The sequence below is a fragment of the Primulina huaijiensis genome, chromosome 3 (assembly GCF_012295235.1).
Source record: "Primulina huaijiensis isolate GDHJ02 chromosome 3, ASM1229523v2, whole genome shotgun sequence".
Lineage (NCBI taxonomy): Eukaryota > Viridiplantae > Streptophyta > Magnoliopsida > Lamiales > Gesneriaceae > Primulina > Primulina huaijiensis.
The window spans coordinates 894,194-918,411 of NC_133308.1; the positions used below are offsets into that span (position 1 = coordinate 894,194).

General features: G+C 35.3%; 4 protein-coding genes and 1 long non-coding RNA gene across 7 annotated transcripts; 2 read left to right on the plus strand and 3 right to left on the minus strand.

Annotated features, from left to right (window-relative positions):
* The first annotated feature begins 256 nt into the window (after positions 1-256).
* LOC140974619 (uncharacterized) lies at positions 257-1,165 on the plus strand. The gene has a single exon (XM_073438172.1). The coding sequence runs from the start codon at positions 257-259 to the stop codon at positions 1,163-1,165; it is 909 nt and encodes a 302-aa protein (XP_073294273.1).
* A 1,242-nt stretch (positions 1,166-2,407) lies between these two features.
* Positions 2,408-6,084, minus strand: LOC140972811 (very-long-chain aldehyde decarbonylase CER1-like). Its single transcript, XM_073435243.1, has 10 exons — positions 5,943-6,084; positions 5,656-5,879; positions 4,996-5,228; positions 4,668-4,887; positions 4,018-4,393; positions 3,835-3,942; positions 3,528-3,728; positions 3,337-3,423; positions 3,058-3,231; positions 2,408-2,791 (listed from the first exon to the last, which is right to left on the minus strand). The coding sequence occupies exons 1-10, from the start codon at positions 6,000-6,002 to the stop codon at positions 2,630-2,632; spliced, it is 1,845 nt and encodes a 614-aa protein (XP_073291344.1). The 5' UTR covers positions 6,003-6,084; the 3' UTR covers positions 2,408-2,629.
* A 2,020-nt stretch (positions 6,085-8,104) lies between these two features.
* Positions 8,105-12,906, minus strand: LOC140972812 (very-long-chain aldehyde decarbonylase CER1-like). Of its 2 annotated transcripts, none has more exons than XM_073435245.1 (10): positions 12,682-12,906; positions 11,997-12,220; positions 11,800-11,921; positions 11,241-11,460; positions 10,491-10,866; positions 10,310-10,417; positions 10,020-10,217; positions 9,379-9,477; positions 8,949-9,122; positions 8,105-8,567 (listed from the first exon to the last, which is right to left on the minus strand). In XM_073435245.1, exons 1-10 carry the CDS (start codon positions 12,739-12,741, stop codon positions 8,388-8,390), a joined length of 1,761 nt encoding a protein of 586 aa, XP_073291346.1. In that variant the 5' UTR covers positions 12,742-12,906; the 3' UTR covers positions 8,105-8,387. The 2 variants fall into 2 exon arrangements, with proteins under 2 accessions (XP_073291346.1, XP_073291345.1); XM_073435244.1 differs by having other exon boundaries at positions 11,689-11,921; positions 12,682-12,904.
* A 3,103-nt stretch (positions 12,907-16,009) lies between these two features.
* Positions 16,010-19,224, plus strand: LOC140972814 (uncharacterized). 2 transcript variants are annotated; one of them, XR_012174530.1, is made up of 3 exons: positions 16,010-16,546; positions 18,659-18,728; positions 18,991-19,224. It is a non-coding gene; the product is annotated as an uncharacterized lncRNA (long non-coding RNA). The 2 variants fall into 2 exon arrangements; XR_012174529.1 differs by lacking the exon at positions 16,010-16,546 and adding an exon at positions 17,006-17,789.
* Positions 19,225-19,355: 131 nt separating this feature from the next.
* On the minus strand, positions 19,356-23,527 carry LOC140972813 (protein NRT1/ PTR FAMILY 7.3-like). Its single transcript, XM_073435246.1, has 5 exons — positions 23,376-23,527; positions 22,107-22,233; positions 21,777-21,994; positions 20,981-21,543; positions 19,356-20,515 (listed from the first exon to the last, which is right to left on the minus strand). The coding sequence occupies exons 2-5, from the start codon at positions 22,225-22,227 to the stop codon at positions 19,651-19,653; spliced, it is 1,767 nt and encodes a 588-aa protein (XP_073291347.1). The 5' UTR covers positions 22,228-22,233; positions 23,376-23,527; the 3' UTR covers positions 19,356-19,650.
* Positions 23,528-24,218: the final 691 nt, after the last annotated feature.

Here is a 24,218-nt window from a genome sequence, read left to right on the forward strand (position 1 = left end):
TAGACCTAAATCTTGAGGTTGTGTTTAGCAACAAATTAACGATTATAATCTGCATATTTAATAAATAAAAAAATAAAGAGCAGTGCGGAAGTTGGGCCCCTGTGCCTGTCCCTTCTTAACCTTTGCTGTATTCTATTTATTCTTCTTCTCCGAATGGGGAAACAAAGCAAGAAGACAAAACCCCAACTCTGCTATTCCTCCTCCCACAGATATTCACACTGTAATCGAATCAAAGTACGCACGTATATATATATAAATGAAGTGCAAAAAACATCCGCTTGACCCGAGTAGCAACGTCGGGGTATGCGCCTCCTGTCTCCGGGAACGCCTCGTCGCAGTTATTGCGGCCCAGATTCAAGCTCAGAGAGAATCCCTTTTTCAACAGGGTCAGCAAGGTTGCAGGAAATCGGGTGCCCAACTACCTCCATTTGTCTTCCCTCGATCGGTTTCTCCTTATGTTTCCCACCGGAAGTCCGATTCTGCAGCCACGTGGCAGATTCAAGGGAACCATCGAATCTTTTATAGTACGCCCCCCCAGGTGGGTCCTAATGGGTTTGTAGCGGTGGCAGTCGCAGTAGAGAAGGAGAAGAAGAGTAACAAGGGGAGATTTTCTTCGGTTTTAAACGGGCTTTTCAGATCGAAATCGGACAAGAAGGGTTTGGAAACGGGCCCGGTCTCCAACCGTGGCGTGTCGGTCGATTCGTGCGCGGCTTCTCGATCTTGGATCTCCACGATTGTTCCCGGTCGCCGGAAAAATCAGGTCCAGACCTTTTCTGTGGAAGAATACTCGAACAAAGCCTACCGGATCTCCGACCGAGGAATGTCTCCCTCCAACGTGGAGGACGACGAGCATTGCCGCGACGGATCGAGCGGATACTCGTCGGAGTCTTCTCAGGGGTGGAAGCAGACACCGAGGAGGACACCAGCTACGCGGCGCTGCAAAGGGAGGACGGCGGCGCAAAGCAGGAATGCGTCGGGTTTGGCATTTTGTCTAAGCCCCTTGGTTCGGCCCAGCCCGAACCGGAAATGGAGCCAGCAGGTTGCTCCGCCGGATATGACACTGGCCGGAGAGGTGAGAGGCCCGCCGAAGCCACACCTCTCCACAGCGCCGTCGTTTTGCAAGAATCGTTCCCGGAAGCTTGCAGATTTCGGTAAACTGAGTTGACGTTTAACACCCCCTTATGGTTAAATTACGGTTTCACCCCTCCTCATTTTTATTATTATTATTTTCCTCCCTTTATTGCACACTTTGGCTTAACAAGACGACACGTTATTTACAGCAAATAAAGTATTTCATGCATTTTTTAGTGCATTTGGATTGTATTACAAAAACATTCCCCCCACCATTTTTTTAGTGGCTGATGATAATTACGTATAGGCTTTCAGATATTTTATATATCCATCAAATTAAAATGATGCAAGCAAGCAAGCAAGCAAGCATTTCCCTTTTGTTTATTTAGCTGAACATGGCTTTATGGAGGTAGATATGTTGGACCAAACCACATTAAAATTGTATGTGTTTTTATTTTAATTTCAGTTTTATATTAGAAAACCAGATCAACATTAATATTATCACCATAAATTTATTTCCAAACCAAAGACAACTTTTTTTTTTAACATACACAAAATGATTGCATATAGGATGTAAAAAAAATATTGTATATTCCGTAAAAAAATTGCATGTGTATATTCATAATATTTACATCCTATTAGTTTTAATAATACTTGCGCAAAAAAAAAAAAAAAAAACTACTATCATAATGAATATATATTAATTTCATCAACTCTACATATTATTTTTGGCTCCATTACTATTTCTTGAAAAAACAAATTCGATGATTATAAAGGCAAATAACGAAAATAAATAAATAAACTCAAACCACACAAAATTTGATATTATTTCAACAAATGAAATCCCACCTTAGAACTTGTCACCCACTTTTTCAAAGGATAAGATAACAATTAAATTACATCCAAAACAAAATTAAATTAATTGGGATTAGAGTATGCTACTTTGAGAATTTAGAAGGATCAAGTAATGGTGGTGAACTCGAAAGCTTCTGAATCCGAATTAGATTTATTTTATTTCGGGAGATTTTATGTCAGAGAAATAGGTTGACCTGATTCATATTTTCGACGAAAACTAATAATTTTTGGCACAAAAGTAATGCTTTTGTCATGTCAGTTGGGATCCGTATCACAAAATTGATCTGTCAAACAATTTAATAAGTGTTTTTGTAATATTTAATGTTGTTTGTGTTTTGTTTTATAATTAATTATCTTCTTCTTATTTATTCTTGTTTTTTCTTTATTTTTAAGTACGTGGCAAAATAATCGTTTAATCAATGTACTATTCTCATGTGTCATTGACTTTAAGTGTGTTCTGGTTCAATTTAGATTTGTTCGATATGAAAAAAAATTGGTATACTAAAAATCCCACGAGTGCTACACCACAATTTAAACTTATCATTTGTCATGCCATTACATGATAATTGGAAATGTATCAATAATGCAATATAGCTAGCATAATCAATATGTTGTAGATAAAATCAAAGTCCAGAAATCTTATAACAAAAAACATCGGGAGTAAGCGTAGGTTGAGGCCAGATGCAGACACATATATTTAGTTTCATGCAAATGGTTGAAGGCGAAATCCATGTTTAATTGCATCATCCCAAATTTTGTTAACGTCGAACATGGTGTCCCCGCATTCGTGCACATTGTATCCTTCTAAGGCATGCAATATTCCAGCCACACGCCAAGCACTCATAACTCTTCTTGGTAACCAGTTCTGGGAAAATCAATAATAATTTCCCAAAAGAATTACTAAACAAAAAGTGCATGGTTGTTCAACTTAATCAGGGCCAAGAATTAATTAATCGAATGGCCAGGCCCATCTAGCTCGTTTTATTTTATTTTGCTTTATCATTCAATGGCCAAGATAATCTTAGCTGTTGATCAAACAGTACTCAACTGGTAGACTGTTTTTAAATATAATTAGTGAGTTAAAGTCATGTTCAATAAGTGAGTGTAGATTTGGATAAAAATTGTTCTGACCTCGCAGGAGTGCAGATTCTCAAGTGCAGGAGGAGACACCATTGCAGGAGTGTAACAGTGGAAGGCGTCTTTGCGCGCTTTTTTCGGAGGAAATTGAGAATATGGAATGAACAATGTACCCTTTGGTGCCTTGAGTTGTTCTTCTTTGGATAATCCATCTCCAACTATCCAAACCTACAATGATCACCATTACACAAGCCAACCAAAAAAATCATTCTAAAAGTTTCATTCTTGAACAAAGTACTCTTCCAAACTTTACTAATATTTTTAAAAATTTACCCGCTCAGAGTAGGTTTTTGAGAGTGCTATTTCACTCTGAGATCTGAAACTCAATTTAAGTCTTTCGAATTCATAAAACGCAGATACCTGAGATACAACATAAGTTGTTCAAAGAATATTCTATGAAATTCCAAGAAAATAGAAAAAAAGACAAAATTTAGAAGGGGTTAAGAATTCAAGAGTTCAAAGACCTGAATACCCTTTTGGCACAAAGCAGAAACAATTGCATATGCAATTTTTGAGAGGCTGCCTCTGAATAAAACCTCAGTGGTGCCTTTAGGAATGCTGTTGATTACTATAGCAACAGCCAAGCTACTTCCATCTACTACTTTGATATTCAACTTCGGATTCTTGTCTATGTATAACGCGCCACTTCGGTTAAGTTCCCAACTCTAAAAAAGCATGAAAGCACAAAAAATAATGAAATCCAAACAACAGTTACGGAATAAAGATTTAGTCAATGAAACAAATAAAAACCAAATATTGCGATATGCTTGCCTGGTTCAGCAGGCCTAGACTTAAAATCTTGGCGCCTCTAGCTTCTGCTTCTAGTATGGCTTCCTCGACTAAATTGTTGATAACTTTTCCTTGCCATTTGATGGAATACTATGAAAATCGAGAAAATATAAATGAAACACTTCCTAAATCCAAGAAACCTTATTGCTTTTTGATCTTTTCTACCTGTATGCTGTATCTTGGAATAGCCCACGTCTGCAACTTCAGTTTCTCGAAGTAATTTCTCTCGACAACAAAAGTACTCCCGTATATGAAGTTGAGCATCATCGGCCATGTTGTTAGAGGTCTTATAAACCATATGTACCATTTGGAATTTTGAGGTCTTGAAGCAACGGAGGCTAATCCAATTTGGAGATTAAATATGGATTCTGGTGTGGTTAGATGTGTTAAATGCACCGCACCAGGGTTGTCTTCCTGCCTCTTGAGTGACGTCTCATATAATTGATCGCTGGATTTATCCATGGTGCCATGTATGTAGTCGTAGAATGGCATGAACAACGAATAGTTTGTACGAAAACGCGTGTGATGCAGAGAGTGAAACCTATTTAATTAATACATGGATGAGTCACTTAAAATATCTTAGCAATCCGGATATTCAATAACCAAAACTCAGATTTACCATTTTAAAAAAAAAAAAGAAGGCTAAAGGGCTCAAACCATGCAACGTTTGGAATGATACAAAATATTTATTCAAAAAATTCACACATGACAAGATAAATTTTCGGCCATTATATAATTTGGCATGATTTGAGTCCTTTAGTTTCATCAAAGCCTCTTCCAACATGTGTACATATTTAATTTGGGCGTGTACTCACGAAGGTGTATACATCATGTATTTGAGAGGAGGGAAAATGGAGAAGACCCATTTCGGAATGAATTCAAAGTTGCAATGCCCCATATTGTTCATGAGATCAATATAGGTAATATATCCCACAATAGATGCTAAGGATGCCGTCCGTGTGAGCACTGTTCCAAACATGGGAATTGAGAAGAGAAAGAAATATGACAAATGCTCCGCGAAAGGATGTGTGACAGCTGCAACAATAACCAATATGATCAGGTCACAAACAGATATAAGTCTTGGATATATATAAATATTTTCCTTCATTTTTAAAAATATATTTACATAGGGCTTGTTCGTACATGTAATGGGTTCGGTCACGATGGAGGAATGGTGGTGGGAATGGTATCTGGAGTAGAGGTAATGGTGGTGCAAAGCTCTATGCAACCAGTAGTAAATGTATTCCACCGGGCCAATGTGAAGAAGAATGGTGATAATTATGCCTTCAGTTCTCCAAATAGGCACGAAAGAACCATTTGGAACTATGGAGTTGACAATGTAAAACAAAATTCCATTTAGCAGAATTTGATCATCCCTGCAGAATCAACGAGAACTTTTTTTATATTTTATCNTATTGTAACCCTAGTCATCATATGTAACAATTGTAATAAAAATAATGTGGTAATGTATATATAATGCATAAAAATATTGTTGAAATTCGAAAAAAATTTAAAAGTAATGAGAGAAAAACAACATATATATTTTTAAATTGATGGTAAAAATATTACATTGATAAATTTTTACGAAACGAAATGTTTTCTTATGCATCTATGCACAAAACAATCTTGATCGGAATTGAAGATATAAATAATTTTGAATATAACAAAAATATAAAATTTTTTAATTCTTTTTCTCACGTTTCCTAAAAATATTTTTATAACTCCAGTTTCGAGTTAAGTTCACACATATTTTCACACAAAATGAAGTAATATATAAAAATAAAAAGGAAAAAGTATATATACCAGTTAGTTTCTCTATCCACCTGCTCGAATTCAATGCTCCTGTCAAGTATGCGATTGCTGCCTTTGGCAGTTCTGTGGCGAGAAAATGAGATCCACAATTGATTGTGAAAGGCCCTCCACATTAGTAATGGGATCACCATTAAATTGGCGTAGTCCCATTCCTTTTTACCTTTTGTTGCCACTGAGTAAACACTTTGCATTCCCCATGGAGCCAATATCATGTACTGCATACACAACCGACAATTAAATATGGGTGGTTTTGTATAGAGCTAGAGAAGTTTGAGTACCTTAAAACTCCCAAGGTGCTTCCATGGCCAGTCAGTCAGAAACCCTGGTGCTGTGGCCATTTTTCTTGCACTTTTTTGCTCTCACAAAAATGAACCCATTTCACGTCATAATATAGAAGACACTTTGCATTTCACGTGTTGTTTTTATCACACTTTGTCAAAAAGGGTGCGTTTTCTGATTTCGAAATGAATTCGGCATGGAAATTAAATAAGAAGACACGGAAGGCAAATTTTAGGGACAAAATCTTTTGAATGATTTTGGAAGTTGCTTCTAAATGCAACAATCCGACACTAACCTTAGTTGGTTGGACTTAAGTATCAGGTATCAAGATTTCATCAAATATTATTATTATATTTATGAGGACATTTGAGATATAACTTTAACTAAGATCAGCCGTTCATGGACATGCGATGCGTGTTTTCGGTAATTTTAAAACAAAAGTTATAAATTTTTGAAATTGAAATGATAGAAGATATAATTAAATATAAAGAAAAATGTTATTATAATACAGTAAAATCATATAGTTAGTTTGATAAGATGAATTTTGATTTAGGTAAATAAAAAATTACACTATAAAACTTATTTAATATAGAGTGTTATTGCATTATATATAGTAAAAGATATGATTATATTTGCCAAAATAAGGAACTATATATTTCATTTTATAAAATATATTGTTAATATTTGTGAAAAAATATATATCATTAGATTTTATAAGAATAAATAAACAAGTAAATATTTTTGGAGGTGTAAAATCTCAGATTCGACGATTGTCTCCACTGTACTAAGACGAGTCTTTTCGTCGTGCTTATGTCCTCACTCACATGTACCTTAAGACACTTCTCAAGAAGTCACTTATCCCAGAATTGCCTAAATTCAAGCACGTTTAACTATGAAGTTCTTATGTGATGAGCTCCCAAGAAGAAGATGCACCTTTTGATATAAGTAATATATATAAAATCTTTTAAGACATTCTCAACTGCACAATCTCATACCTGAACAGTTTTGGAATCTCTCTCATTCCGGTGTGAGATCGATTTATTAATGTTCCTTTCGATTAGAAAACTACAAAGAACCGCTCATTGTCCATGCAACCTCATAATATCGACGATCACCCCTCTCCATCTTCGACTCTGGGCGTCACCGGAGGGGTAAAGCATTTGGGTATTAGAAATTATGCAATTTCTGGTAATTTCATTTTAAAGTCGATCAATTATAATTCATCTGGAATTGTAAAGCATTTGGGTATTAGAAATTATGCAATTTCTGGTAATTTCATTTTAAATTCGATCAATTATAATTCATCTGGAATTATAGTTCCAAGCTTAATTTGAAATATTTGATATAAGATTCACAATCATCTTTCTTGGCTAATTTTTTTTTAAAAAAATATTTTAAAATCTCGTGGACCCGTCGAGCTTTTGTTTTTAAGCCCATTCCGTGTTGGGCCATCTGTTGTTTCATTTCATTTAACATTTATTTACATATTTACATGAGAGAAAAAATTGAGTTCATCACGCCACCTCCCATGTGACTTGCCTGGCAATTTTAGTCATTCTAATTTATAAATCACCAACTTTTCTGAAAAATCAAAATCCAAAACCAAAATTTATGGATCACAAAACCAATCATGTCAATTACCTACCTATCCAACAAAACTACAAAAAGAAATAAGAAAAATAAAGATTTTGGATTTGATTTCTCATACAAAATTATGAGCATACAAACAAAACTCCAAACCATGTCAATTACCTATCTCTTGGATTATTATTACCCACTTACAAATTTATGAGCATACAACCTCTTAAAAGGAGTATGCGAGTTGGTAAAATATATAAGAATTTGATCTATAATTATTTATTTGATTTCTCGTTCCAACATTTTCCCAGAAGTATTTATTGCACATGATTTGTTCAGTGCAATTTATCTGGTTTATCCAATCATAAATCTATCGTGGTTTGTTAACTATTGCGTTAGCACGAAAGTTTACCCGGTATACATCGAATTATAGCGACAGCTGTTTCCATTGCTGTGATTGTGATAAAATTGTACCAAAATTTTATTTTGTTGGTTTAAACCCCTTCATGCCATATCTGCTCGGGGCTTGACATATAAAACATTTTCTAAAACAACATACATAATGTCACGTGGGCAGATATAATCGAACTTTAAATGCTCATCTCATAATAACAGAGTTTAGGCCTGGAGTCTTAGGCAATATCGCGTTAGTAATGCAACATTCCTATCAATGTTCATCACTACAGCAAAACTAAAATTTGTAATATGCAAGAAATAAATCCATTTAGAGTTGGGTTCTATTAAAATATGTTGTCTTTTTCATCAGATAATCCATAAGTACTTGTAGACATGATTCTAGTGCACTAAATCACTGTTTGCTGACACCTGTAGACACCAGGTATATAGATTTGTGTTGCTGTTGTAATCTAATTGGGCTTTGGATCCACGGATGTCGTTAAAGGACGAAATCCATTCTCGAGACTGGCTTTCCAGATTTTCTCAATACCGAACATCATGTTTCCACACTCATGCATGTTCCATTCTTCCATAGCATGCAGTATTCCTGCTATGCGCCATGCGCTCATCACTCTTCTTGGTAACCAATTCTGTCATTTTGAAGAGTTAGGAAGTTAACAATGGAAGTCAGAGAAAATAGAAAAGAAGAGTGCAAAGAATCTAAGTATTGAAATATGAGAATTTCACAGTTCTTGGTGTTCGTGGGCTTTTATCAACTTCTGGAGTTCAATTTGAAAAAGGAAAAGAAAAGTGCAAAGGATTTGGGTATTGACTAATGCGAATTCTACAGTACTTGGTATTCTGCAGTACTTGGTATTCTGCAGTACTTGGTGTTCTTTGGCTTTTATCAACTTCTAAGTGTTCAATTGAAAAAGAAGATGTTTTTAAAGCAACTTAGGAATCATGTGTTTAAACTTTAAATGAAGTAAAATCAAAAGTCTAATTGGAACCAATAGATTCGCATCCATAACCTCACAAGAGTCAACATTTTCAAGATGCTTTGGAGTCAACATTGCTGGTGTGGAGTTGTATAAACAGTCTTTTCGGTCCTTCTTTGGAGGGAACTTTGAGAATGGAATGAAGAGAGTTCCTTTTGGGGCCTTCTTTTGTTCATCTTCACTTAGTCCATCTCCAACTAACCATATCTGCACAAACCATTCATTATTTTCCATAAGTAAGATGTGACATCCAGATATATAGAATTACGCCACCAATCGTATGGAAGTCTACTGGAGTTGTTGGAATGGTCCAAGCAACTTTATATTGCATTTAGTTTTGAAAGATTATAATGGTTTTGACGAAATGAGTAAGAATATTTCATGCAGCCTGCCTGTTGATATTTTAGGAAATGAACTATAGAAGAGGAGAAACTGAAGTGGAAAAATAAGTGAGAAAGCTAACCTTTGGAGTGCCGTACTGTGAGAGTATCAAATTATGTCCAGCCTCATTGCTTACCATTGCTTTCAGCTTCTTATGTTCATCCTCTCGCATTGTATATACCTATTACAAGTACGAAAAATCAGAAACAACCAAAGCAACTGAGACAGTGCTATCAATCCTGGGCAAGTTTTGCTGTCTATGTCCATGCTTTTTTACAGGCAAGCAGATTTTACACACATATTGTGCTCTTCCATTTCACTCTAATGAGTAGAACAATTTACTTTAGAATCAATTTGTGATACACTCCTACAAAACCTTCAAATTTTATATATACTAATGATTTGTCAAATGAAAGTGAGATAGTCAACTGGCATGCAAGTAGAGCTGAGATGTAGCAACTTTGCCGAATGACATCCATCATATCCTATAATTTCTTCAAAAGTTGTAAACCACTGTCCGTGACGTTGCTTTTGGGGAATTTTTTCAAAATTGCTCCTCTCCACGTGTATTTTAAAAAATGAGCTTCTTTTGTTAAAATATCATAATGCAACGGGTTGTATTAAGTGTTTGTTCTAGCCGTTGTGGGGAGTTAGTGAAGGGAGTTCATTTTGGTAAATGGGAATGTCAGAAATTTAAATGTCCCGTGCTGTTGTCGAACTTACCTTTACACCACCTTGGCACAGGGCAAGGGCAATGGAACAAGCTATCTTCGACAGCTTGCCTCGAAGGACCACCTGAGATGTTTTTGGAATACTATTCAACACAATAGCAACTGCCAAACTACTTCCATCTACCAACTTCACTTTTAGCTGGGGGTGCTTTCTTAAGAAAAGTTCACCGCTGCTGTTGAGCCCCTCCTCCTGCGTTTTCACATATAATTCAAACAATTAATCATTCATTCAATGGAAACATGAAAAAAAATCATCTGAAAATGGGAAAAAAAAAAACTTGCCTGATTTAACAAGCCTAGGCTCAAAACTTTAACCCCCTTGTCTGAAGCTGCAAGTATAGCACCCTCAATCATACGATTAATTGATTCTGTTTGCCATTTCATGTAGTACTGCAAGGAGTTGTAATACCTACTTAATATTTGTGTAAAAAATTTGCTATACTTGAAATCAGTCGATGCATACCTGAATATTATACTTTGGAATCGCCCATGTTTGCAATTTTAGGTGTTTGAAGACGTTTCTCTCAGCAGTAAATGTACGCCCGTAAATCCAAGTGACCATCATTGACCAAAGTGTGACAGGCCACATTAGCCATAAGTACCATTTGGATTTGTGAGGTTCAGAAGCCAAGTGTGCAAAACCTATACGGAGATGATATATTGATTCTGGAGTTGTTAGATGAGTCAGATGAACCACATCAGGTACTTCCTCCTTCCGAGTAAGTGAATTTTCATATAATGAATCCGAAGATTTGTCCATGGTACCATATACGTAGTCATAAAATGGCATGAAAAGTGAGTAATTGGTTCGAAATTGGGTGTGATGAAGCGAGTGGTACCTGTATTACCAAATATGCTGTTAGACAGACACTCTTATATAAAATTTCTAACACATCCTGACCTTCTACTTGTTCCGCATAAAGAATGAGTTTATTTGATATAGCTGTTGTAAGTATTGATTGTTTTTTATGTTGGGCAGGTTATAAAATTGTAATCCAACCCGTCAACCCAAATGGATTGCTCTACTTCAACATCACTAGTTCACTAGAAATAAGAGATTTTTTTTGGGATCGAGTCAAATCTTGGGTTAAGAATGATCTCAAATTTGTACTTAGATTTCATGATAAGTAACAATCAATAACCTTGTCAAGAAGTATCAAGGAAAATATAAAGTGATGAGAATTTACAACGAGTCAAAGGTTCAGATACTTACGATGGTGTGTACATGAGGTACTTGAGCGGGGGAAACGTGGAGAAAAGCCATTTTGGAATGTGTTCAAAATTACAGTGACCCATGTTGTTCATGAGATCAATGTAAGTGAGATAACCAGCCATCGAAATGATGGATATGTTTTTCATGAACACCGTTGAAAGCATTGGTATCGAAAATAGCGCAAAATATGCTATATGCTCCGCGAACGGATGAATTACGGCTGCCACAACAGAAAAGAAATATACCTGATCAGTAACAATCATCAGTAGTCCCAATCATATCATGTCTAGCACTATATTAACCAGATTAGAAACCGTGTCTCGTGATGTTACCCTCTGTTTATTGGTTCATCATTGCTCTCAGTTCCTTAGAAAAGTTTTAGAATTTATTGAAAGATATGGATTGCTCTCAGTTTCATGACGTTGGTCATCGAATTATAAGTTCTTACATGTAATGGGTTCGGTGACAATAGAGGAGTGGTGGTGGGAATGGTAGCGTGAGTAAAGAAAATGGTGGTGTAACGCCCTGTGCAGCCAATAGTAGAGGAACTCCACAGGACCTGTATGAAGTAGAATCGTCCATATAACCGCATCTGTCCTCCATAAGGGCAGATGACTTCCATTCTCGAGATACATAGATGCTAGATAGAATAAAAGGCCGCTGAGTATAATTTGATCATCCCTGCAAGCAAATCATTTTGTTAAACAGATGGCCAGGAGGCGAGTGCAAATGTTAATACTCGTCTAAAAATCGTACCAGTTTGTTTCTCTATCAACTTGCTCGAATTCAATGCTCTTATCCACGATTCTATTATTCCCTTTGGCGGTCCGATAGCGAGACACTGAAATCCATATTTGGTTGTGCAGCACTCTTGACAGTAACATTGGGAAAATGAGAAAATTTGATAGATCCCTCTGAGTTGTATCCTTCACTAGGTACGAGTATGTTGAATGTATCGCCCAGGGAGCCAATACCACATACTACATCAGAAATGAACAAAAATAGTGTTTCGGTGAATCGATAAGATATTGAAAATCAAGCCGAGTTCGAATTTGTGTTTGTTCATCTTCCTCCGACTGGAAAATATTATTCCTTTTCATCAGTGACACCCGCCAAGAAATGTACCAGCATTCACACATGCATGCTAGGATGTTTTAATTATAAAGTACCATTTTTTTTTCACTTCCACAGAATAAAGAAAAGACTGGTATAACTGTATCAAAATAGATTGATATTGTTTAATGCTGGAGATGCTACTATTTTTTTCTTGTAGTAACAGTTGGATGATCCAAATTTGAGCCGTTCTTTAAAATCAACTTGCCTGTATATTTGTTGCTCAAAAAAATCCTCATCAACCATCACTTCTTTGTAATGTTATTTCTTTAAAATGCAGATAAGAGAGCAGAAGAAGAAGATACGCAAAAGGAAGAAAATGCTAAACCTTGAAGCTGCCGAGCCGTGTCCATGGCCATTCTGTGAGAATTCCTGGTTTTGAAGCCATTTTTCTTCCGCAGACAGGATTTCTACAAAAAAAGCATCGCACGCATTTATATAAATAAGGTGCATAGTCTCTTTAACCATCATTCATATGGGTGAAAATGTTTATATACTCCATTTAGAAATATTAGCTGTGTTATTATACTATCTAGTTAAATCAGTTTCGCAACATGGTCCACGTACATGAAGAAATATCAAAATTTAATCCAAAATTAGTTGGTATGACTGTGAATAAAAGGAAATTCTAATCTTTAATTTAGTTCCCAAGTAATAGGTGTTTAATTCCCACTGTCAGATGAAGACTTTAATGGGCTGCATTTATTAGTCTCACCTGTGCACAGGGGCAGAGTGGCTTACTCAATAATGGTAACCTCGAGTTCTGTTTTACTTGCTATGGCTTTCAGTCATCCCAAATCATAAATTTAGTGCCACCTTCAATTATGGCGAGCTTTGGCAGTAAAAATAATTACAGTTGAGCCAATGCTTTATGTTCTGCATGCATTTGGCCTTGGTTTAGTGCTATTCTTTTGCCCTTTGTTGTTTTTGTTTTGTGGTGTTCTTTCGGCATTGTTTTGGTGAGGTCCCCCACATCACTCGTCCGAACAAACTTTTTCATTCGATGCAAGATGATTGTGAAAAAATAAATTCAAAATGATCCTCACATTAAACTTGTATAAATCAGAGGGGTAAACAAACCTAACCAAGTCACGAGCTTTGCGAATTGGCTCGAAAAATATTTGATTCCAAGTCGAATTTATCGAATTCGATCCGAACTCGAGCTCAAATTAATGTTTTCAAAATCGGACCGCTGATCGAACCGGTCTACTTTAAAATAATGTCTTAATCGAATGACTCGGTTAAATCGAACAGTCAGATCAGAAGACTGCTATATTATACAAAATAATAATAAAATATAATAAATATTATATTTTAAATTCTACATATCTTAAATATGTATATAAATAATAAATAAATAAATATTTTTCAAAATTTCAAATCTAAACAACAATAAACATATAAAAAAAAATATCAAATATATATATGTATATGACAAAAACTTGTGTGAGACGGACTCACGGGTCGTATTTTGTGAGACAGATATCTTATTTGTGTTATCTATGAAAAATGTTATTTTTTATGCTAAGAATATTACTTTTTATTGTGAATATCGGTAAGGTTGACACGTCTCACAGATAAAGATTCGTGAGACCGTATCACAATAGACCTAATCTATATATATATAATAAACAAAAAATAAATAAATCAAATATAAGTTCAAATGCTAATAAAATAATATTTCTAACAAAGTTTGAAATTCAAATAATCATAAATATCTATAACCAAAAATAAAATTGTATATATAAGAAATATTTTTTCTTTTTTTAAGGAATATAAGAAATATACAAATTTTTAAAAATAATAAAAATGGTAAACCGGCATGATCAAACAGTGGTTTGACCACTACAATGGTTTATGGATATGTTTTGGACCGGTCCCATGACCGTTCTAGATCAAACCGATTGGTTCTATTCGATTTTAAAAACAATAACTCAAATTATATTATTTGATAGTTCGCGACCTTTTGATATTTGATTAATGTAATTATATATTAAAAAATAGATTTCAAGTTTTTTTAAGTATTTATTTTCGAACAATAGTTCGAATAGCTCATGAACATGTTCGAATATTTCGAACCGAACCCAAACCCGATCCTAATTTTAACTGAACTCGAGCAATTTCTTTTTTTATTTTTCGAGCTTCGAATCGAGCTCGTACTTGAATATATATATTTCGAGCCACATACTCGACTCGATTCAATTCGTTTACATCCTAATGAAAATGTTTTGTTTTCATTTTTTTTTTAAAAGTTACATTTTTATGGTGTTGGATTCTAATTCAGAACATTGTATTCTTAAACATTTAAATATTTACTCAAATGGATCGAATGATAAAAAATTCAACAAATTCTGGCAAAACATAATACTAATGTCAGAAAATATCAAATTCATAGAGCACAAATCAAATCAGATGTACATATTTTCAATTTCAAATTCAACTTAACTATTGACCTTTTTTATTTTTATTTTTTTATAATACCTGTTTAACCATATTAAGGAAACTAAAATTTCATAACACAATACCTAAATATGCCAAAACATTTTAACATAAGACATCAAAACTTTAAAAATATTTAAAATGTTCAAATGATAGAAAACTCAGTTGTACGCCACCTGCGTATTTGTTTTACACGTTATAATACTCACAGATACTCAGTTGTATCTGTGAGTATGAAGATACGTACGTGAATTAATAAATCAAGTTAATGCATTATTCCACCAACTTCCCTATATCAACATTTCCTTTGAATACACATCAAATATGATAATTCGAGAGAAAAATATAATGCTGTATATTTTCTTTATTTTCAAAAGTTGACGTCTTTTAATTTTTCTACTAGACATTTATTTGCATTAGCATAAAATACTACGTCTTATCGTGTCGTAGCTGAACGACTTTATAACAACTTATCTACGAACTTTTATCTAGGGATGTAAACGAGTCAAGCTAATCGTGAGTAGCATGTGAGCGTTTCGATCAAAACTTGACCTTGATTTGGCCGAGCTCGAGACGTGTAAGTTGAATCTTTGATGGAGTCGAGTTTGAGTTTTAAATGAGTGTATTCGAGTGTATTCTTTTAAATCGTTCCCATGATTAAATTTATTCTTAAAATATGTATGATTTCTTGGGTCATTATATAATTAATTAATTTACAGCAATATTCTTCGATGGTGTCAGGTAGAAAATAAAACGAGTTTGATTATATAATTAATTAATTTACAGTAAAATCTTGATGGTAGCTTGTTGCTTATTGAATAAACAAATTCAAAGCCTTTACTTGGTTGGATTTAAACTTTGAAAAAATCCAAAAATCAGCACAAAAATGGCAAATGGACTTGGAAACATAACATTTATGAATGTGACTGATTTTGATGAAACGACCCGCGATGGGTTTGCTGGGGAAGGGATATAAATACACTGTGGCTTAGCAATATGCCCATTTTGGAGACAAATTTCGTAGCTTTTTCGATCGATAAAGTACCCATGCACAGTTAGGGTAACTAGTTTTGCTGGCTGGCCTCTTTCTTCTGCCAAGACTGGTCTATTTTGCAGTCTGGACCAATTTGATAACTTCGATGTATTCTTGCCACCAACTTACTGTTCTTTTTTTTTCTTCCGAAAAATAAATAATGAATTTTACCCAAATTAATTTCCTATCTGTATATTTTGTCCACAGATTCACAAAGGATTTGGTGGAGAAAGGCTTTTAGTTGATCTTCTTGACAAAAACATTCACATCATTTGGCAAACTGAACTGGTCCATATACACATGATTTGTATTAAGTATTTCACATGTTTTGTTTGCCAATGGATGCTACCAGTATTAGTTATTGAATCCCACAGCAACATTGAGAATGCCATAAATGGATTGCCTTTGGCTCCACCCACCCCCCTCCAAAAAAAAAAAAAAACCTCGATTTCTCTTAAGAAATGAAGGATTAAGATTGAAGATTTACAACAAAGTATGAGCTGTTTGGGGGAAGTACATATGGAATAATTGAGAGAAGATAAGAGAAGAGAATCGGTTGGCGAGGGGGGCCTATCTTCTTTTTCAGTTTCAGTGCTCTAAATTAAATGCCACCATTCTGACCAGGCGGAGAAGATGAGTGATTGCTTCCACTTCAAGTTGAGCAAGTACAGTATTTAATCCATCGACATCATTGCCCGTGAAAGTGGCTGAAAACATGGAGGTCATTTCTGTTTTTATCTCTCTTTTTTTTTTTCAAAGATTTAATTTTCGATCCCTACAAAATTTAACACTAACATTTACATGAGATTGTCTCAAGTCTAAATTTTGAGACAATCTTTTATTCAATTTAATTCATGAAAAAAATAATATTTTTTATGTGAAAATTATTAGTTTTATTTTATATATGAACCAAATGGATATATCTTGGAAAAGTAAGTCAAAATTTAAATCATTTAATCTTACAAATCCAATACTTACTGATGTTGTTCTCGGGGCCGTCCTCCATGATCAAGTAAATGTTTTCCAAAAAATTCAATAACTGAGTCCCAATTTTTTTTTTTTTTTTTAAAATTTGAATCTTGAAAGAGTTTTTTTTTCTTTTTCTTTTTCTTTTTCTTTTTTTTTTTTAATGTAATTTAGACTATGCTATCCCGATTTAGAAGGAAAAACTTTATTGATGTTGGGTGGTGTTGAATGGTTCTGCCGATGATTGAGGGAGCTTTGCTATGATAGCTTGGAGCATTTGGTTGGCAAGAAATCAGATGGTTTTTCAAGGTCGTTTTGTTCAAATTGGAGATGCGGTGTCTCGTGCGCTTAATCTTTGGGCACAGTTCTTGGCTTGCCTGGTTAAATCTCGATTCAGAATTATAACTCCTCCTCCAGTGATTCGCTGCCCGCTGGTGTGTCCACCATCGGGATTTGTTAAAATCAACGTTGACGCAGCGGTCATTGGATGATCAAACTTCTATGGAGTGGGAATATGGCTGTCCCCTGGATATTATGCTCTCAATTACAGTCCTCTTCATCTTCCATCTATCCTATCTCCAACTATATTAAGTATGATGGCATGTCCCCTGCATATTATGCATTCATTTCTTCCGTCTCTGCCATCAAAGAACCATCCACCTACCATGAGGCAGTTCTTGAATCCCGTTGGCAATCTGCTATGGACCTTGAATTACAAGCTTTGGAAAGTAATCACACATGGGAGATTGTTGATCTACCATAGGGAAAAATTCTTATCGGCAATAAGTTGGTTTATAAGATTAAATACAATCCGATGGCAGTGTGAATAGGTTTAAAACCCGTGTTGTAGCGAAATGTTATACCCAGCTTTGTGGTGTGGATTTTCATGACACTTTTTCCCTGTGGCTAAAATCACCACTGTTCGATGCCTCCTAAGTGTTGCTGCTATGTCTGAATGACCTTATGCCAGATGGACGTCACAAATGTGTTCCTTCAAGGTGATCTTAACGAAGAGATTTTTACATAGTCTTATCTCAAGGATTTCGAAATCAGGGTGAGTGAGACTTTGGGGAGATAGAAAGCAATAAAGTGTGTAAATTGACGAAATCTCTAAATGGTCTCAAACAAGTATCGAGAGAATGAAATATTGTAGAAGAAACGAGATCACACTACGGGAATTGGCGATGAGAACCGAGAAGCTTCACTCTTCTCAAAAATCAAATTGTCCAATCCTATTTTTACATACAACTACTCTATTTATAAACAAATAAACGTGTTTTCTAAAGTGCACTTTTATAATTTAAAACACCATATTATTTGGTGCGTATTGTGCAATAGTCTGCACGTAGCGCAATAAACTATATTGGTCAAGCCCTAAAATATTAAGAGAATCGAATTCTTGATTATTGGTCAATTGTTCATATGTTCCATCAACTCGGATAACCTAAAACATAAATTTGTGTTTTTTGTTATTGTTTGGTAGGGTTTTACTAGTCATAGTGGGGTGATGGTGCGGAAGGTTTCAGCTGAATTTCCAAATTTTAAAATTTTCCTTCCAGTTTGAAAAGAACTGCTTTTCAGACGATTTTAGAAAAAGAATTTGATTTTCTATTGCTTTTTTTATCGTCTTGGAGCGGCTCCTGAATGAATTAGTTACCTTTTTATTGAGTCTACTTATTATAGATTGCATCAAATCCTAAAAATACTATATACATATAGTACAGTGCCAAGAATTAACCAAAATAAAATGACTTTCTTATCTTCAGCTTTCTTAGAGATGACACTAAAAGATGTTTATCTAACATAAATGAATGTTTTGACCCAACGACAATATTTGGTGATTTAATGCAGTCAAATGTTCGTGCAGGAAAAAAAAGAAAAATCCCGGATCCACCTTGTGTTGTTTGCAGAGGAAGTGACTGAGTGTCATGGTAGAGGTAGCTAATTATCGCTCTCTTTCATTCTGTTTTCTACTTATGCATAAAGATTCACTTTTCTTCTTCCCCGTTTTATTGTTATTTTACAATGAATTAATCTTTTCAATGGAATTAAGGACAGCTTTTAGCTGGAGACCTTATTTTAAAGAAACGAAAAATTGAATTTTGTTTGTGCTTAGAATCCTATAGACCTATCTGGTTTATATTAAACTCGATTCACAGTTCTATTTCTCAAGAATCTTGTGTGGTGTCGATATGTCAGGGAGGACAAATCACGTCACATCGACCGTGCTTCCCAAAGGAGAATTGCCTAAATGGTAAGGCAAAGATAACCGGGCGTATCAAATGGGTGATAGACGGGATTCACATTCATTTACGGAGCTGCTGATAAGTGAACTACTTTTTATGGATTTCTTTACTCTGTATGCTACAATTCCATCAACATTATATTTCTGTTTGTCAAGTTGAACTCATTTATATTGTGCAATTGGAGAGTGTAAATAATTGTAAACCTTTTAATTCATGAATCCATCAACTAACATAAGATTATTGTAACAGAAAATACCAACTATGTAAAAAGATGTGAAATGAACTAAAAATACTAGAAGGCATGAAACAATAATTACAAAAATTCAGGGGAATTTGATAATAGGCATATAGAGTTCGTTTTTTTTAATATAAACTTCGTCTTCTTTACATACAGAGGATATATCAGGTCTCCCCAGTTGCTCAACTTGGAGAAGTGAAACAATCTTTGCCTTGCCCACTACTCTAGTTTCCTTGCAAGTATACACACATCCACAACCATACTTTCTTATTTTCTCTACTATTCTTGGCACATATATTAATTCCCTAATGAAAAAAACGCCGTAGAAAGGAGAAAAACCACACAAGGATACATTGTAAGTTTCTTCTACATGGATTAGATTCTCGCATCATTGACCTTCCCTCTATTGCTCCTGTCTTCAAATCTTGTGAACTCGTACCACTTTGCGCACACGATGTACAACAAAAGATCAGCCGCTGTCAATGCTGCCAAAAGGTAATAAAACCTGTCCAAATGCCCCTTGTTTAGGTTTCTAGGAATCCATCCAGGCATTTCATCAGATGCTGAAATCTTGATAACTATGCTTACAATCAAGCTACTAACGTAATTCCCCAATGATATGGACATCATGCTAAGTGCACTTCCGAAGCTCTTCAATCCATCCGGTGCCTGTCCATTAAAGAACTCGAGCTGCCCCACATACATAAAAACTTCAGATGCTCCGATTAGAACATACTGAGGCACCTGCCAGAATATGCTTAAACTGCTGGAATTTGCACAGTTTGGGCAGTCCTTTTGTGAGTATTTGAGCCTGAAATGCTCGACTAATCCGGCAGACAGCATTGCTGCAATGGCAATGACCAAGCCGATCCCCATCCGCTGGAGCTCGGTTAATCCACCTGACTTCCTGTACTTGGACACGAGGGGTTCGATGAGGAGCTTGTTGATGAAAATGAAGGCTGCAACGCTTAGGATGTCAAAGCTGGACATGCTGGCTGGAGGGACGTGGAAGCCTGCCAAGGTTGTTTTCATGGCAGCACCTTGTTCGACGAAAATGGATTGCATTTGAGTGAAGATCACCGAGTATGGTATCGTGCATAGCCAGACTGGGAGGAGTCTTAATATGCATTTGACTTCTTCCACTTGTGTGATGGAGCACAATTGCCATGGGTTATGGGCGTTGGTTTTTTTCACTATTGTGTAGTCTCTTTGTGTCATGACTGCTGCTCTGTCCAAGAATCTGCGCGAGTAATTACAGAATGATAAAATTTGAGAGGATGATGATATATATAATAAGAGGAATTTGAGAGGCTAATAAAACAACACCCTCAGATTTCTTCAGTTCGATCTGCCACGAGTACTAGGTGCAAGTGAATCTAAATGAGAAGTAGCTCTCTGCTAGCCAAATGGATGAGCTACTCAAGTTATTTTGAGCTACTCAATTTATTTTGAGCTACTCAAATAGGCAATTTGTGTCGATTGCAAGTACATATAAATCGAGTTCAAGTCACGTTCATATTTTTCATCAGCCCAAGCTGCTCAATATACACAGCAAATCGAGTTCAAGTTCATATAGACTTCTCTAATTTGGATTTACCGTAAGAAGATAAACAAAATAGTTGGTAATAGAGTCAATCTTGCAAATAATCACATCCTCAATCCTTGATCGGGAAAATATTTGGAAATTTTTAGTGTCACAACTTACTTGAATCCTTGTGTATGAAGTATTTTTCTGCCTGCACTGTCAGCAAGATGAGCTTCCTGTACTTCATATAACTCATCATCATTTGAAGGCACCTCAATTTTCCATTTTCTTGATGCAGCGACAATCACTTGACAAAATCTTGATAAAGGATTGCCTCTGGGTATGAAATGTCTGTATCTTGGAGTCCCAATCAGGAACAAAATCAGTGCAACAGTAGCAGATCCAGCAGATGCCCAAAACCCTATTTCCCATATCCCTTTGTCTTCATAATAACCTAAGATTGTGTTTGAAAATAAGCACCCGAGATTCAGGGCCAAGTAAAAGTAGCTAAAGAACGCCACTTTTGAGTGGCCTTCTTTGGGATGTTCTTCATCGAATTGATCGGCTCCAAATGTTGCGATTGTAGGTTGGTACCCTCCGTTTCCCAGTGCAATTAGGTAAATCGACACATAGAAGAGCGAAAGATGGAGCGTAGAATGTGAGCCGCACGGAGTATTATCATCGCCACAGCCATTTGGCTTGACCAAGAACAAGTATGATGTCAATGATAAGGAGACCAAACCCTGTCATCAATTCACCATATTTTAGTAACGGATATCCAAATTCTGGGAAAAGTCTTGTCTGAACTCGATTTGGCAAAAACACAAAGAGCTGTGATGCCACGTCAAGACCACGATTTATGGCTGGACTTGAGCCCTTAAAATCTGCCAAACCAGAACCAGGCAAGCTTGTCCCATCCATATGATGCTATTAATTTTTAAGTGTAACAATGAAATTTCTTGATTCTTCAACTTACAATCACAAATATGACTTGGAAAATGGCACAAGTTTTGTATCGTCCCCAGTAGGAATCGGAAAGAAACGCCCCCAGAAGGGAAAATAGGTAAACTGTGCCTGTCCATTTGCTAACATTATTTGCAGCATCAGCATTGTCTTGGCCCATTACTCTGGTAAGGAACAATACTAGATTGACTCCAACCCCAAAAAATGCAAGTGTGGCGAGGCCTTGATTCACTGAAATAAAAATGCAACAATAAGAAACAAAAATCTTCCCAAAAAATAAATATTTAGCAATAATAACAAGTTTAGCAAATATAAAAGCATGCTTTTTGCAGTTTTGGCTTACCTAGTATAAGAAAGCCAGCATACCATGATCCAGTTCGTGCTCGAACAGCTGGCGCTCCATCGCGATCAAGTGATCCGTCAAGGGTGTATTCTTCTTGGTGCATTCTGGTCTTCTCTCCCATTGGATCCTGGTGATGAAGCAGGTGACATTTATCAGAATTTACCTATTTAAGTTTGAATATAGAAACTAAATAGGTCGCTAGTACCATTGGATTTGTTCAGGTATAATTAGCTGGAGCGGGTAAAAAAGTCGTTTCTACTTCTAAAATCATGCATGTTTTTTTCTCGTAATTTAAGTGTTTTTTTAGCTAGATCATTATTCGCTAAATTTTTGCTGTGATAATTGTGACACACGTACACAGTAACTTCATTCAAGAATTTTATATAGTTTGGGTGAAAACCATAGTTGTCATAAGAAATCATAAAAATAAAAATAAGGACAGAAGAATACAAACAAATGCTCACAGATGTAAAGCTGGAATTGCTCATCGATATAATAACCTTTTCCACATATCAAAGAAATCTTCAACTTGAACTTCTTTCTTCTTAGAGTATTTTAGAAGACAAGCTCTCTACACAAATTGTTGCATTCTTTTTATTTTTCGAAATCGGACGAGCCGTAAAATATACATGCATGATAACATGTTCGATGCACACGAAATCTTATTATATTTGTTGTCTAATATATATGCGTGTGCATGTGTCCGTGAAAAATTTATAAAAGAAAGGGAGGGTAACCTCCACGTTACCCATCCCACCAAGAGTTTTAACTTTGTTGCAACTAAGGGAGATGTTAGCAAAATATATGGGGCTAAAGAAGATGTCAGATTCAACGCACAATCCCAATTACTTAAACACAGAAATTCAGCAGTTTATTAATCCACCATTGAAGCTTCAAAATATATATAATCAAACAGAATAGCGTGTGTGTGTGTGTGTGTGTGTGTGTGTGTGTGTGTGTGTGTGTGTGTGTAGTTAGCTTCCAAGAATCAAGAAAATTAATCTTATTATCCTCACAGAACAGTTCTTTGCTACTGCTCATAATGACAATATCGTATTTACTGATATTCACGAACGACTATCGATACGAAGGAATGATTATCAACATACAATCTCAGAAGATATCATAGTACCAACTGCAAATAAAACTGTGCGCGATAGATATACCAAACCTCACTCCGTTAAAATTTCTACTAAATTTCTATATTTGGCGCTTGCTAGTTAACTCTAACGAGGAAAAAGTGTGTAGAGCTATCGTAAAAGCACCAACCGATTAGCAGCTAGCTAAACTTAAACTTTGTTTCTGCTTAATAGTTGTAAGAAACTTGGGAAGATGGGCTTGGTGTCCTTTTTTTTTAGGTTTTGTAGTTCAGAAGAAGAAGATGGTCATGTATTTATAGAGGGTGAGGGATTCTTCAGGGGAAGCTATGGGGAACCAAAGGGAAGCGCCACTATACAATATGGAAAACTTCACATTTTGTTTTTATTTTTTTATTATTATTTAAAGCATTTGAATAGTGATAACTATGAATTTTGGATATTTTAATCAAACACTAATTCCATAGTGAAATGTCATCATATTTAATGTAGCTGTGAATTTCAAGAATGTCTAGTTATGCATGTTCGGAAAAAAAAAATGATGTTTCTTGCCAACATTTTTTTATCTTGGGATGAATGTTTGTTTTTTTTTTTTTTTCAAGTCTTCTTTAGATAATCTTTTATTTTTAAAAAAACGGGATCTTTCCAATAAAAATGATTTGTTGCGCAATGAATCACAATCCGGTTATAATCAATACTTTTTGGGAAAAATATTTGAAATAAAATTAAGGAAAACTAGTATTTTATGTCATATATATTTGATTCTTGGCGACTTAGGTCATCTATATTGTCAAAATTCAATTTTAGTCCGCTATTTTTTGTTGTTGCAATTTTAGTCTTTTCTTTTTCTTTTTCTAGTGCGACGCTGTTGTGGAACTGATGTAACGCTGACATATATATAGTGCAACATAAACACTCTTGTTTCAAAAAAAAGACTAAAGATATAGAAATTGAAATATNATATACTGTACAATAGATTTCAAATGACATACTTAGTGAATTTGAAATCCATCAT